Genomic DNA, 15700 nt, shown 5'->3' with positions numbered 1-15700 from the left:
GGATTAGAAGAGACTGAATAAAGCAACAGCAAATTAATGATTGTCCAGGTGAAAAGGTAAGTGAAGCAGAAATCAATGGGTCAGTTTGAGGTCTGAGAATCATAGGTGACACGAGTCCAGAGAATGGGATGCACCATAGTGTCAAACTGGGTAAATTTTGACTAGTAGTGAGCCATTATATATTATTTGAAAAATGAGCCTTACTTAATATTGTGATAGGTGAAAATCAAGGTGGGAGTTACAGGTTATGGGTAACACCCTGTTATCAATTGAGCACGTTCCGGAGACCTCTAGAGAGGTGTGCGCACAGTGCATGGTAGTAGGAAGGAATGCCAGTGACCTGTCACCCCTAAAAAGCCTGACAGTTGGGAAAAGGCCTACTTGGGAAGAACACTATGCCAATAATCAGCATGGAATGAAAAATAGGAGTTGAATGAAAAATAGGAACCAGATATACTTAGCTTCAAATTTTAGGAAATTCAGTTATGTAAGTTTGCAAATGGGGTTAATTATTTAAGGGAATTTAATTCGTTTAATTTAGCCATCAATTAAACATTAATCACAGGCATGAGAAGCAATAGTGCCTAGTTTAATTTAAAAAATTTAATTTATAATAGAATAATAAGATGGTAATTTAAATGTAAAGGCTTAAGAAAATCTATGCTTTTAAATTTTTCTGGGAGTATCCGGAGAATAAGCAGCAAAATCTGGGTTGTAAGGAACAAGTTATTAAAACAAGACTCTCCTCTTGGAACAAAGTATTGTGCCTACTTCTGACCTTTCTCCTCCGGCAGAAAGAAAATGGGGAGGGGGAGAGATCCATCAAGGATGTCAGTGGTAATATAGTTCAGTAGTGGTTTAGTCTCCAGCTAAAGGATATTAAAACAGTGTTTGGCTTATCACCAATACCATGCTCAGAATCAAACAAAATGAGCAGCAATTTCCTTTAGAAGGAATTTGAAAGCCAAGCTGATTTCATTTGGATTTGGGTTTACAATTTATATCTGTGCCCAATCCACTCTGTATTGGTCGATGTGACTGGGATGAGAATAATCTGAGGCACCCAAATCTTTTATCATCATCCTGATCCAATTATTTCCAAACTTCTAAAGATCCAGTCCATAGCAGGTTAGGAGTTTTAAGCAAAGGATGGCATCCGTTCATTCACTCGCTGCACTGGGGTTGTTTTTATAAGACAAGGGGAGCCCTGGTGGAGTAGTGGTTAAGTGCTACGGCTGCTAACTAAAAAATTGGCAGTTTAAATCCACAACTGCTCCTTGGAAACCCTTTGGGGCAGTTCTACTCTGTCCTATAGGGTCACTATGAGTAGGAATCAACTCAATGGCAATAGGTTTGATTTTTTGGTTTGTATAGGGTAAAGCATGGCTCAGGGTTCCATAAAGAATATAAAGATGAAACAATTTGGTACCCTGCCCACAAGGACTGAAAGGAACTTATAATCACTGAGTGACATAGTCATATGATTTCTTCTTTGATCCAATATAAAAATAGTATTACAATTGATTTATGTCATTAAAAAAGGGAAAATATGTTTACTGATGGCCTATGGGACAGTTCCACTGTGTCCTATAGTGTTGCTATGAGCTGGAATAGACTTGATGGCAGTGGGTTTGGTTTTAGTTTTGGTTTTGTATTATGTATCAGGCAACATGCTCTGTCATCTTGCATATGACATCTTTTCAGATCCCTGCAACAACTCTGTGAGGTGATTTTAGTATCCATCATTGCATTCAACTTGAGGAACAAGACACAGAAAGTGGACTCAGATCCTGAGACCTATACTTGGGATTCAAACGCAGGCCTGACCTTCTTTAAAGCCCATATTCCCCACTCCTCAAAGCTGCCTTGAACTGCACTGATAAATTATTTACATGTTTTAGGAGGTGGAGGGATTACTTCCAGTCAAGGGCTCAGGGAAGGCTTTGTAGGGGTGTCTTTGAACTAGGCCACAAAGGGGCGAAAGCCTTTTTAGTTTTCTTGTGGTGTCTTTGTCTGGTTTGGGTATCAGGGTTATGTTTGCTTCATAGAACAAATTACGGAGTATTCCTTCCTCCTCTATCTTTTGGAAGAGTTTAAATAGTACTGGTGTCAATTCTTCTCTAAGCGTTTGGTAGAATTCCCCAGTGAAGCCATCTGCCCCAGACCTTCTTTTTGTTGGGAGGTTTTTGATCACTGATTCGATCTCTTCACTTATTATGGGTCTGTTTAGACTTGCTATTTCCTCTTGAGTCTGTTTGTTTAGATTGTGTGCTTCTAAGAATTTGTCCATCTCGTCTAGGTTATTCAGTTTGTTGCTATACAGTTGTCAGTTGTAATGTTCTCTCTTTAATTTTTTATTTTGGTTCTTTTGTCAGTCTAGCTAAAGGTTTGTCAATTTCATTGATCTTCTCAAAGAAATAACTTCTGGTTTTATTGATTCTACTGTTTTTATGTTTTCCATTTTACTTATTTAACCTCTGATCTTTGTTATTTCCTTTCTTCTGACAAGTTTAGGCTTGATTTGCTCTTCTTTTTCTTGTTCCTAGAGTTATTATCGAGTTAGCCTATTGAGATCTTTCTTCATGTAGGTATTTATTGCTATAAGTTTCCCTCTGTGTAGTGCCTTCACTGCATCCCATAAGTTTTGGTAAGTTGTACTTTCATTTTCATTTGACTCTAAAAAATTTGTGATTTCTTCCTTGAACCATTGGTAATTTAATAGTGTGTTATTTAATTTCCATGTGCTTGTGTATTTTTCCAGTTTTTTTCTGTTATTGAATTCCAACTTCACTCCATTGTGGTCAGAGAAAATACTTTGTATGATTTCAATCTTTTTAAATTTGTCAGGACTTGCTTTGTGGCCTAAAATGTGGTCTGTCCTGGAGTAGAATGTTTGGATATTTCGCTGCTTTTGGGTGGAGTGCTTTATATGCTTGTTAAGTCTAGTTGGTTTATAGTGTCATTCAGGTCCTCTGTTTCCTTTCTGGTCTCTTTTCTAGGTGTTTTGTCCAGTATTAAAAGTGGTGTATTGAGGTTTCCAACTAATTTGGTAGTAGTATCTATTTCTCCCTTCAATTCTGTCAGAGTTTGCTTTATATATTTAGGTGCCCTGATGTTGGGTGCAAATATATTTATAAATTAATTGTTAAATCTTCTTGATTAACCTTGACTGACCCTTTTATCTTTATATAATGTCCATCCTTTATCTCTTCTGACAGATTTTGTCTTAACATCTACTTTGTCTGATACTAAGATTGCCACCCCAGCTCTCTTTTCGTTATTCGCATGGGATTTTTTTTTTCCCATCCTCTCACTTTCAACCTATGTGTGTCCTTGAGTTTAACGTCTCTTGTAAATAGCATTCTGTCACTCTCTGCCTTACCAAAGTCATTTTAATGGAGGAAACATTAGGGAATACGAATGCATAGTAATTCAGTTTGCACAGTGTGGCAATTCGGAAGAAGGTACATTCAGAAAGGTAAGTTGGGAACCAGGTTGTAAAGGCCCCTGGATACTAGTCGAGAGAGTTTGGGCTTTGGGGAAGGTAAGCTGTTGAAGTATTTCAAAGGAGTCAAGAGTAATCAAAGCTGCTCCTGGAAGTTTGTAAAGACAGACAGGCAAATAGCATGAACTTGATGACTCAGGTGAGGCTACAAAATAAGTAGGGAGTGTGTCCTCATGCCTGCACAGGTTTGGGGATGAAATCACAAAAGGAGTTAACTTGTTCTGTTACTCCAAAGGACAGATCTGGGGGCTTGGGAGGGAAAAGTCAGAAAAGGAGGATTCAGCTCGACAGGAGAAAGATCTTTAGTGGCGGGCTGCTTTCTTAGCTTGTATGCCTCATTGCCAGATAAATTCAAACAGGGGCTAGAAAGTCACCTGTCAGGAATGCCTCGGAAGGGGCTCTTGCATCTAGTAGGTGGTTGTATCAGGTGACCTTTAGGGTCCATTTCACACTCCATTTTTGTTATTCTTTGCGGGTTTCCTCCTGTTTCACAGTGTTTAATTTTCTATCCACAGTGTTAGTATGTGGCAAAACTCATAGGGGTCTGTTCATAGGAATAACTAGGCAGAAAATAGACATCTAGACCTACAGAGCTAATTAGAATCAAAACCACAGAAGTTGTAAGCGGACATTTCCATTTAGCCAGCTAGGATCCAGATAGCAGGTGAACTCTGGGTAACAGCTCAGCTGTCCATCAGGCATCCGATGCTGATTCTGCTGCAGTGTCCTGATCCATCAGGGCTTCCTCAAGATAACTAGAGGCCAGTAGTTTCAATACATATTTTTTTAAGCATTAGAACCTCTTTTAAAAATGAAACATTATGGGGAAACTTAAATTAAAACAGGTAAGGGTAGAGCTGCTTATAACTCCTTTTAGAGGGGGAAGAGGGGAAGGGAGCCTGGAATCTCACCCATTGGTCTGTGTAACCCCTGGCTTGAGCACTACTGCTCCAGCTGGCCTGTTTTCAGTCTTCCTCTGGAGTCTTTTGTTTTCTGGACTCTGATGGCAGCTGTTATCATTCCAGCTGCAGAGGGGATGGGAGGCAACTTCCTGTTATTCTATCCTGCCATCACGATGGGGGTGGGACATTCCCTCACCCAGCTCCTGCTGCTGGTTGTAGCTTGGGGAGAATATGAGCCTAGATGTAGCCATCCTGGACTGGGGCTAGAGGAATGACTGGTAACCACCCAGCTACTATTTGAAGGTATTTGGGGAGTGCCGCACTAGTTTTTTTTTTTTTTTTAGTTATCCAGTGCTGCTATAACAGAAATACCACAAGTGGATGGCTTTAGCAAAGAGAAATTTATTCTCTCACAGTCTAGGAGGCTAGAAGTCCTAATTCAGGGTGCCAGCTCCAGAGGAAGACTTTCTGTCTGCGTTGGCTCTGGGGGGAAGGTCTCTATTCTCCTGGCTCTTGTTTCTTGGTGGTATGAGGTCCCCATGGCTCTCTGCTCACTTCTCTCTCTTACATCTCAAAAGAGATTAAAACACAACTTAATCTTGTAGATTGAGTATTGTCTCATTAACATAACTGCCTCTAATCCTGCCTCATTAACATCACAGAGGTTAGGATTTACAACACATAGGAAAATCACATCAGATGACACAATGGGGGACAACCACATGATACTGGGAATCATCTTTGGAGGACACAGTTCAATCCATGACAGGGAGCAAGGCAGGCAACAGGCACAGACAAACAAGTGTGTCCCTGATGCTGAGGCAGAGGGGAGATAAGTGGCTGAGAGAGAGGTTAAGTGGTTGGTATGCAAGATATCTGAAAGAGTTACAGAAGTGTTGAATGAATGGTGGTTGAGTGGGGGAAGGGAAGGACTTTGGCCAAAGCATAAAAAGAGAGGAAGAGAAAAAATGGGACATAGTTGAGGTTTCCGACTGAGGTTATTTAAGAGTAGGGAGAATTTAAGGAATCCAGGGCAATTAGAAGTGATATGCTGATACATTATCTGTTGCCTTATGTTTTTATGGAACATTTGCCTTTACTGGGTATAAAGGATACAAAGAAGTACTATGCATGGAGCTTGCTTTGCAGGGTTTGGGGAGACAGGAAATGTGTATAACCAGACAGATAACAACCACATATTTATACCATCTGTATGGTCTCAATAATCCTTACAATAACCTTTGATGTATCAGCCCCAATTTGAGGAGGTAACAGAGGTTCCAGATGGTGTAGGGACTTGGCCAAGTTCACACAGCAAGTAAGTGGCAGAGCTAGGAGATAGGCCCAAAGCCTTTTATCCACTCTAGCACACAGCAGAGAACAAGGACTTCAACCAGGCTTTGAGAGAAGGGTAGGACTCAACACACAGAAGAGTGGGGACTCCAGTTGGCCCAAAAGGTGAGAAGCAAGCAGGCAACTGTGAGTAGACCTGTTTGACTATAGAAGAGGGTTTCCCAGGAGTAAAGTGAGAGAGAAGATGGGAAAGGTAAACAGAGGCTAGATAAGGGAGAACTTTAAATGGCTAGTCAAGAATTGCAGGGAAAGGGGGACGGACCTGATTTAGAGCGAAGATGTATGATGAAAAAACCAAACAGTGTTGTAGAAAGCTCATCTGGTAGTGGTGCATAGAAAGAATTGGAGGTGGGGAAAAATGAAGTCTAATACTGCTTAGGTGCTTGACATAGTGTAGGTCTGCAAAAAGCTGAATGGTAATAATATACAGTAAGTTCTGTGAAAGCAGTAGCCTCAGTCCGGGGATTTTTTTTTTTTTTTTAGCATTATAGTGTAGACTGTGGACAATCAATCAATACTTCTGGTATAGAAAATAAAATGGCTTTGAGGTCAAATAGACCATGGTTTCCATTCCAGTTCTAGATCCGGAACAATTTACTTACGTAACCTTGCTAAGCCTTTGATTTGTTAAAATGGGGCTATTAGCAGTCACCTTACAAGATGGTTGTGAGGAATAAATGAGACACGAATACCCGACTGTGCCTTCTTCTACAATTTTTTGCAGAATGGTGAAATGTATGGCATGTTGCCATCAATCAAAAAAACGAACAATAAAAACAGAAAGGCAATAATTAATTCACTGTACTTCCATATGACAACGGATAATATGCTACCTCTATCATATAAATAACATCACTTTTCACCATTCAGTTCTGCCTTGAATCAGATGTTGGGTAAATTGAACGATCTCCTGGGAATTTTTTTGTGCTGTTAACCAAGGGGATTATACAGCATGATGTCCGTCAAGGGTAAATGTTAGTTAATTCTTAATTGATAGTTCAGCCACTGCAACCGGTTCCACTGAACAGTAATTATTCTCATGAGTGGTTTGTTAAACTCTATTGTGAGATTTTCCCCTCATTCAATTGTGCATTAAAACAGCTGCTTTACAGTCTCCAAAAAAGGTATGAATAGTGATTTTTCTTACCCTAGAGTTCAATTTTATTTAACTGGAAGATTGCGAAGTGTGATTTTCAGTGCTGAAGGCAAAAGCACCCACATGGTTGATAACGCCACCCCTTAACAATTTGGAGCTGGATCGTCGTTTCTAGGATTCTCTTCCAAATCTTCCCGAAGTGCTCTTGAAGTTCTAAATGCCCGGTCCAGGGAAACACCCAGTAGCCCCCAAATAAAAGGGGAAAAGGGCGAGCTGACGTTTTCCTTTATTTGCAGGACTTAAAGCTAGCCATTTTCTGCACCACGCGCCGCGGGACTCGTACTTGCCCATGACAGAGGCGATTGTTTTTCCTGAAAAAGGGGGTTTGGATAGGTTAGTTTCGTTTCTGATCTGGGGAATAGTAAATATGTCAAGTAAAGTTTAAAATTCGATCCCCAAGGTTTTTCCCCATACCATCATCTCCTTTCCTTAGAGATAGCAGGAAAGGCAGCATTCTTTTTCCATCAACACCCTCTTCAGCCGAAGTCTAGCTCAGCGAGGAATGTATAAAATTAGTTGACTCCTCTGAGTGACTTTCGCTGGGTCCAATCAGTGGGAGCCCACGCGCTGCCAACACCACCCCCCTTGCTAACGCTCTTTGGCTAATTCCTGCAGGGGGGGAGGAGAGAAGGCGGCAGTGGGAGGGGGAGGTACCTGGAACTGGGAGTGATGTCAGCTCCGAGCTCGGTGTCTGCCCGGATTCCTGACTTGGTGTAAGGGAGAGAGGGTGGGGAACGGCAGGAGCCGGACGGGGAAGGATTTGTGTTTTGCAAGCCCGCGGCGGGGACAGAGTGCTGGGACTTTGAACGCCAAAGGAAGGTGAACCAGAACTTTTGGAACTAGTGCCGGCGGCTCTCCACCCCCAGGTAAGGCTGTTCTCTTCCGCTCGGAGAAGGGAGGGAGGTGGCACCGTTGTGTGGTTGCAGCTGGGTGTTGCAGATGCTCCTCCTCCTCTTTCCTGGGTCGATTTCTTTTTCCAACTCTCTTGTCTCCCAACGGGAAAAGGCACTTTTCGGGGAGGAGGGAGGAGGACTTAGCTCAAGAGACTCCGGACTAGAATGCATGTGAAAAATACCTCCAGGATTAGATATGTAAGATCTCTCCTGTGTCCCTAGACCCCCTCCACCATAGCCTCCCAGTAACACTTGAGAACCCCAATAAGAGAAGTGTGTGTGTGTGTGGGGGGGGGGGCCGGGGGGACGCGCGATGGTTATTTAAAAAAAAAAATGCCACAGAAATTTATGAATCAGCGACTTAAAAATTATTGTCTTTGAGAAGAAAAAAAAGTTTTGTATTCTTTTAGTTTCCCTGTGGCCTATCACATAGTTAAATGAAAGAATATCAGCCTTTAAAAATCCTTTTATATAGTCCAGGCAGAATATGAGAAATTCACTGGGAGTGTATTAATTATGAACTGTGGGAAAACCGGCCTATTGGGGGGCACACTTCTAAAACTCCAAGTCTTCAGATCTTATTGATTCTTAATTTTAGCCCAGAATCCCTCTCAGTTGCGAATTTTGTAATCCAAGCGGGTTAGGAACATCTCCAGATCGGTTTCCTGCTGCTACTTGAGAAAAGGATGAGGACCGTAGTTGTGTTTTCAGGGATCATTTTTAGAGAAGGAATCTTAACAGGGAAATATGGTGGAAGGCGTGGCATACAAACGCTTAATTATAGGAACGTGAATTTTTCAAGATGTGGGACCAAAACAAATCCTTCCTTTCAACAGTAATGGAAAAAGAACTTGATTTAAAAGTCCAAGTTTGGTATTTAAGGACAGCAGTCGCCTGTCAGAGGAAAAAAGATATTTTGAGAAGGGGAAGAATATAAGTCTTGTTTGTTTGATTTTAGGTTTTTTTTTTTTTATTCCCTATTTCAAACCCTTTCTTCCTTTTTCCTATTTGGAGATTTTGTGGGCTCAGGTCACTAAATGGTTGTGATTGAATTTCTGGAAAAACAGCAACAAAAAACCAATTAACCCTATAGGCTGATTCAGAGCGCTTACTAGTCAGTATTAAGGCTCTTTTATTTTGGAGAAGGAAAAAAATATATATGTATGGGCTGAGACTCCTGAGTCAACTTTCCCCTCTTTTTGCTCAGCAGTGGTGATTCTACTGCTGCCAGGTCAGTAGGAAACGGGTGGGGACTTCATTGTGCGTTAAAAGCTGCACATCAGGCCCCTGGAGGAAGGGGCATTTCCAGGAGATGGGAGGAGAGAAGAACCACAACATATTATTAGACAATATGTCCACATCAAGAAACATGAAGATAGAGGACTCTGTAGATGGGGTTCTTCATCTTCCTAGCCAGATGACAATGAGATTTTGGAGATAGAAGGAAGTTTTTTTGTTTCGCTGTTGTTTATAAAATGCCTGGGTTGGTATTGTTCTTAGTTCCTGAAAAAATTAAATAGCTCAGGATAAAGAGTAGGCTTTTTGAAAAGAGAAGGTGTGCTTTACTGGAAAGAGCAGAGCATTTTAATTCTGGTTTGTGCTTTGGGCTAAGAAACAGAAATTGCTAATGTCTCTGAAATAATGCCAAACAGTCTTTTCAATCTATGTTCTATAGGAAGTATGTAAAACAAGCTGTATTTTCCATTGTATTTTTTCAGTAGGAAAGAGAATGAGGTGATGTGGAATTCCTGTGGGCTAATGCGAGCTCACTGGAACCTTGGTTGACGTAAGTGTTTAAACTATGGCCTGTAACATTGAAAGATGGAGCAGCAAAGACCAACCAAACAGTTAAGTAAGGAATATTTTCGGGGGTTATCCTGATATATGCTGAATTCAGGCTTACACTTTCTTTTCAAGTAATTAGTCCTAGTTCAGGGACTTGAACATACCAAAGCTTTAAATTTCATTCACACTGTGAGTGTAACAGTAATTTTACATATTTAATTTTAACCAGTATTTCTCCTTTTGTGTTCATGAGGCAGATATAATCTAGCAAGATACCGTATTTTTTTTAAAGAATACAACTCGAAAGATGTTTGAGTTTTTGAGAAAGGTGGGATCAGATTTTGGTTAAGTTCCCGTTGACCAGCAACTATCGTGGTCCAAATAAACCAAAAACCAAACCCACTGCTGTCGAGTCGATTCCGACTCATAGCGACCGTATAGGACAGAGTAGAACTGCCCCGTAGAGTTTCCAAGGAGTGCCTGGCAGATTTGAACTGCCGACCTTTTGGTTACAGCCATAGCACTTAACCACTATGCAACCAGGGTTTCCATTGTGGTCCAAATAGCTACTTTAAAAATTAGGATAATCTGGCCTTTATGACAAATGTTGGTTTAAATCCAGGACACAGTGTAGTTCTGAACCAATAGTGCATAAATTTCAAGGGCATCGTAGACATTTTATGAAATCAAGTTCATGGAGAGTTAGTTCACTGTGTGGTTTCTTTGTCACTCACTGTACTAGCATGAGATAAATCGAAGTAAGGTCATTTTCTCCCCCTCAGTTACTGGCAAACTAACTTCTCTTAAAACATGTCTTTGAATATTCATGAAATATTTATATTTTTCTAGTTAATATAACTTTGAGTTTTTCATCTTCCATTTTTAAAAGTATCAATGTCCCAAACAAAGCTTTATTCTCAAACTGTTAACTGAAAGAAGACCTCGTTTAGCATTGTCTTTTCAAAGATGTTATTACATGTCTCTGGCCTGGTTTGCATTTCAAAACCATGAATGAATGAGTGAATGAGTTTTCATGTTTGGGTCTGGGCCTTGACTCTTTTTTAATGAGTCATATGTGCTACGGCTGCTCACCAAAGGGTCGGCAGTTCGAATCCTCCAGGCGCCCCTTGGAAACTATGGGGCAGTTCTACTCTGTCCTATAGGGTCGCTATGAGTTGGAATCGACTTGAGGGCACTGGGTTTTTTTTGGTTATCTTCAAAGTGAAAACATTGCAGGAGGTATTGCATAATGATGAGTTTATTTCCAGAGATGTCACTAGTTCTGAAACTAAGGGGAAAAAGAAAAAAAAAATCAAGGTTGAGCAGTGAGTTGTGAATACAATCAGGGAGCCATGACTTTTTAGCCATGATAGAACAGGTAGGCCTTTAGGTATGAGGTTCATAGCTGTTAAGGATACCAACATGGGGTGTTGTTTGGAGATAAAGGGAATAGTGTCTGTCCTTCAGCCAGCGTTTCTGTTCAACTAAAGGTGGAACTTCGAGTTGGAATCGACTCGGCACCAGGTTTGGTTTTTTGGTTTTTTTAAAGGTTGACAATGAGGCATTGATGGTTCAGTGATAAAATTCTCATCTTCCATGCAAGAGATCTGGTTTTGGCCAGCACATCTCATGCACAGCCATCATCTGTTGGTCAGTGGAGGTCAGTAGAAGCTTGCGTGTTGCTACGCTGCTGAATAGGTTTCAGCAGAGCTTCCAGACTAAGAAAGACTAGGAAGAAAGGCCTGGTGATTTACTTCTGAAAATCAGCCGTTCAGAACCCAGTGGGTCACAGCGGTTCAGTCCACAGCTGATCATGGGGATGACACAGAACCGGGCAGCACTTCTTCCATTGTGGATGTGGTCACCGTGAGTCAGGGGCCAATTCAACCACAACCAACAACAACAAGAAAAATAGAGGTTGATAATTTCACAGTTAAATTAGCCATCACACTGTCCAAAAGCTGCTCCGGGCTTGTGTAGTTCCCTGCATCTGTAACGTATTATGTCATTTGTTTCTCAGGTTCATTGCAGTGCAGGTCAGAAACTTTTTCCTGGTAAAAAAAAACCCCGCAGCTTTTGTTACATCAATCACCACTGCAAGGATCGATGCTTTATTAAATGGAGCTAATGGCTTAAAAAACTAAACCAAACTAACCCAACTTACAAAATGCAAATACTCTTCTGTTTCTTTTATACATTTTATTTTAAATATAGTAATTATTCATGCTCATGTGGCATTAGTTGATAATGTTTCAAAAGCCAAGTGGTAAAGTGCAGTGCAGTGAATTGCTTTTATATGGCCTTTCTAGACATAGTCTTCTAACTCCCACAACACTGTTTGGCTGAAACTATGCAAGTTGAGTGGCTTTTGGTCTGCCAAGGAGATTGGTCAGTTCATGGCCCTGCTGGGAGGACCATACCTTGAAATGGACAAGGAGTAGGCTTATATAAAGGCCAACCCCACAGAGATTAAGAGAGACTGCACTCCTGTCAAGAAGAATCTGGAGCAGAGCATGTCCTTTGGACCCAGGGTCCCAGTGTTGAGAACCTCCTAGGCCTGGAAGAGAGAGTTGTGACAGCAAAGACTATGCAAGATGGTGATAGACAGTAGCGTGGCCCATGGAATGGTGCAGCTGTGCTGGGCTTGCCAGCCCATGGAGTGAGACCTGAGTACCTTCAGGCAGGAGGCTTGCCAGTGGAGCTAAAAGAGCTGCAGCACTTGCCCCTGTAGGGCAGAGGCCTGAGTGTGCCCCAAGCAGGGTTTGCCTCACAGGATCTTGTGCAGGGGTCTTCTTACAGCTCGGCAGAGCCAGATGCTTCTGGGCAAGAAACTTGCCAACAGAGCTAAAAGAGCTGTAATACCTGCTTGGGCAGGGCAAGAGAGGCCTGAGTGTGCCCAGTGCAGGAGTTGTATGCCTCCCCCTGGACAACATGGTGACAAGAGAGCCCTGTGAGCCAGGGAGTGTGGCAGGATCTGGGCTAGCGGCAGAGCAAAGCCTTGGGAGCCATCCTAGGCCTCCAAGCAGTATGGTGGTGGCTGGAGGCTGCAGTGAGAGAATACACCTGACTTGAACCACGGCACGCCTGCCCAGAGACACAAGAATGGACATGGGTAATGTGGGAAAGGGTAAGTGTTTCCCCTTTGGGAATCTGTTGTTATTGTTTGCTGTTTGCTTTCTATAAATAATAATAATGGCTTTCACTTTGTCAACACTGTGTAAATGTCTCTTATGTCCAGTTTGAGCACAGATAAACGTTGCACCCATAGAATGGTTGATGCCAGTGGGACTGTGTGTCTTATTCCTTGCAGTCTTATGGCTGCCTGGAAGTGTGAACACAGCCTGTCTGCATGTGCAGTGCGGGTAGACAGACAGAGCATACACGTAAAGCCTTCTTTTACTTCAATTTTTTTTACTTTGAAGAAACACCTAAGCAACTGGATTTTAGATGAAAAGATGGGCCCTTATGGTGGTTTAAGTTTGCACAGTTGTTAGGTAGCTCTTACTGATGTGTTTTGAGGGAAGGGAAGGGTCTGAGTTAATTGTGTACCAGCCTGTACCTGTCAGAGAGCTTCTGTTTCTGAAATGTGGATTCAAACTCTGAGTGGTCTATGTTGTCACAGTCTTTGCCTGAACTTTGGTTATGTGTCTCCTTGAAACGTTTGTGACTCACACATTTTGACAGGCCCACACTTACATCCTTGTTTTTGTTGGCAAGTGCAATAAGTTCAGAATAGAAAGATCATTTGGTGGTTTTCGTACAGGGGCACACCTAAAAATGTTCATGACTGAAGGAATCACACAAACTTGAAATTGCGAGTATCAGCCATTTTGGCAAAGGCACATGTCTCAGATATGGACCAGGTAGGAAGAAGATCAAGCATTATCGACTCGTAATGCCTCTAACAATTCCTGGTGTGTGCCTTTCTTAATAAGGGCAAACTTGATTTCACCCTGGTGAAAGAGAAACTAAAGATGCTGTTGGCTAGTGGCAAGTCCATTCATACACAAGGCAAGCTAGGTAGTTCTGGGTGTGTTAGGCCCAGTGGAATTGTATTAGCTCTTTCATGCAATGAATGTAAGGCTGTAGCAGAGATCTGAGCCACAACGAGGTAATTTATCTGTAAATGTGCCTGCGTTATCTGTGCCTAGGATTTAGTTTACAGTGGTACTTTTGCTGGCTCTTTGTCAACCTCCCCTTTATCTATAGTACTTTGAACAAATGTCTCGCCCCCAGAGTTTTATGAGTTTTTTGTGAGGAAAGTTTATTGAATTTACTTTACGTGGAAGCCCTAGTGGTGCAGTGGTTAAGAGCTTGGCTGCCAACCAAAAGGTCAGCAGTTCAGATCTACCAGCCACTCCTTGGAAGCCCTATAGGGCAAGTCTACTCTGTCCTGTTAGGGTCACTGTAAGTTGGAATCAACTCGATGGCAATGGGTTATGTGGAAGAAAATGAAAACAAGGTTAAAATTTTGTGCTCTACTTTATTAATAGAAGAACTTTATAGTGTAGCCATAAAAATGGCTCTGTAGCCATTCTCTTGTTCTAAAGATGCTGCTTCTTATAACACCACATAGCAGAGAATGTTTTCGTTTGCATCAGAATTTGAATATGGTGTACTTTTTCTTATGAATGAATGATAGGAGAGTCAAGTGGGCCTGTAGGTTCTCATCTAAATTAACTCTGGAAAGTGAGTGAGTGGGAGGAAGGGAAACAGTGGAGATCAGAGGGAAACACTCTTGTCGAACCTGTGAGTCTGCCAGGATGATTTGTGTGAAGTCACCTGGGTCTCAGTGTTTTTCCTCTGGATCAGCTGCTTGGATGCTTCTGTAAAGCTTTCACATTCTTCCGCTCTTTGCACAACCGAGAAAGCATCTAAATACAGAATTAAGGTTCTTTCATTGCTTTTCTCTGCTCAGGGTACTTGCTTCCCTAGGATGACTCTCACTCCATACCACCCTGTGGGGTTCAGACAGTATCCATCCTTCTTACTTCCCCTGCAGCAGAACTCTGATTTTTATTTAATTCATAATCTTGGCCAAAAAAAAAAAGCCCGATTTCCCAGAATCACTTGCAGCTTGGGGGTGTCCACATGACACAGTCCTGGCTAATGAGACATAAGTAGCTGGATGGGTTTCCCCCCACAAAGTTCTTATAAGGGGACAGCTTATATGAGCTTGCACATTAGGCTTTTTGCCACTTATACTTCCTTTTCTCCTTGGAATATGGATGCTATTTTGGAAATGGAGAAGCCATTTTGTGACCACAGACAACAAGCATGAGGATTAAGGAGGCTGGGTGGAAAGTTCGAAGGAGGCTGGGAAGCTGATGGCCCTCTGGAACTGCTGCCTCAGACCTTGTATGCCCATCTCCTGCTTTCTGTTAGAAAAACAAAATTTCTTATTTGGTTAAACCACAGGAGTTGGGTCTGTTACTTGTAGCTAAATGTGATCTTAACTGAGTCTAAATTAAAAAAAAAAAGAAATCATAGCTCATCTTTAAGAATTGAAAGGCATTATTCTCTATGAAAAAATGATTAGAAATAACTAGAAGTCATTAATAGAAATAATAATGGTACATCCAGCATGTAGTAGATATTCATCAAATGGTGGCAACTATAACTGAAAGGAGAGTTCAATGGAGTGGCTGAAGAGGGGAAGGCAGTAATTCAACTCTCCTGGTACATGCTCAGTACACATACAGTGAACAGCTGAATGGTAGATTAGCTCTACAGCTGAAATCACCTGGCTCCATCTACTTGCCATTCATTTCTACTTCCTTCTCTTATCCTCTGTTGTGGATTCAATTGTGTCCCCCAAATATACGTGTATCAATTTGCCTAGGCCATGATTCCGAGTATCCTGTGATTTTCCACCATTTTGTCATCTGATGTGATTTTCCTGTGTGTTGTAAATCCTGCCTCTATGATGTTAATGATGTGGGCGAGGCGGCAGTTATGTTAATGGCAGTACTCAAGCTACAAGACTGGATCCTGTCTTGAGCTGGTCTCTTCTGAGATATAACAGAGAGACTTAGGCAGAGAGACAGGGGGACCTCATACCACCAAGAAAGCAGCGGTGGGAGCAGAGCATGTCCTTTGGATCTGG

At 41.8% G+C, this 15700-nt stretch overlaps 1 protein-coding gene across 8 annotated transcripts in view; it reads left to right on the top strand.

Moving 5' to 3' along the window:
- The first annotated feature begins 7557 nt into the window (after nucleotides 1-7557).
- Nucleotides 7558-15700, top strand: part of PPFIBP1 (PPFIA binding protein 1) — a 211604-nt gene continuing 203461 nt past the window's right edge. For 4 of the 8 annotated variants that reach the window (XM_010595560.3, XM_010595550.3, XM_010595555.3 and 1 more), the window contains exons 1-2: nucleotides 7560-7782; nucleotides 9528-9656. In XM_010595560.3, coding sequence (XP_010593862.1) covers nucleotides 9631-9656 — 26 coding nt within the window. In that variant the 5' untranslated portion in view covers nucleotides 7560-7782; nucleotides 9528-9630. Of the gene's footprint in view, nucleotides 7783-9527; nucleotides 9657-15700 lie in introns of all 8 variants that reach the window. The other 4 variants (XM_023555018.2, XM_010595565.3, XM_023555025.2 and 1 more) reach the window with 3 other exon arrangements.

Source organism: Loxodonta africana, chromosome 4 (genome assembly GCF_030014295.1).
Source record: "Loxodonta africana isolate mLoxAfr1 chromosome 4, mLoxAfr1.hap2, whole genome shotgun sequence".
NCBI classification, from domain to species: Eukaryota; Metazoa; Chordata; class Mammalia; order Proboscidea; family Elephantidae; genus Loxodonta; species Loxodonta africana.
Note: the sequence above shows the minus strand (reverse complement) of the source record. Positions and strands in the feature narration are given on the sequence as shown.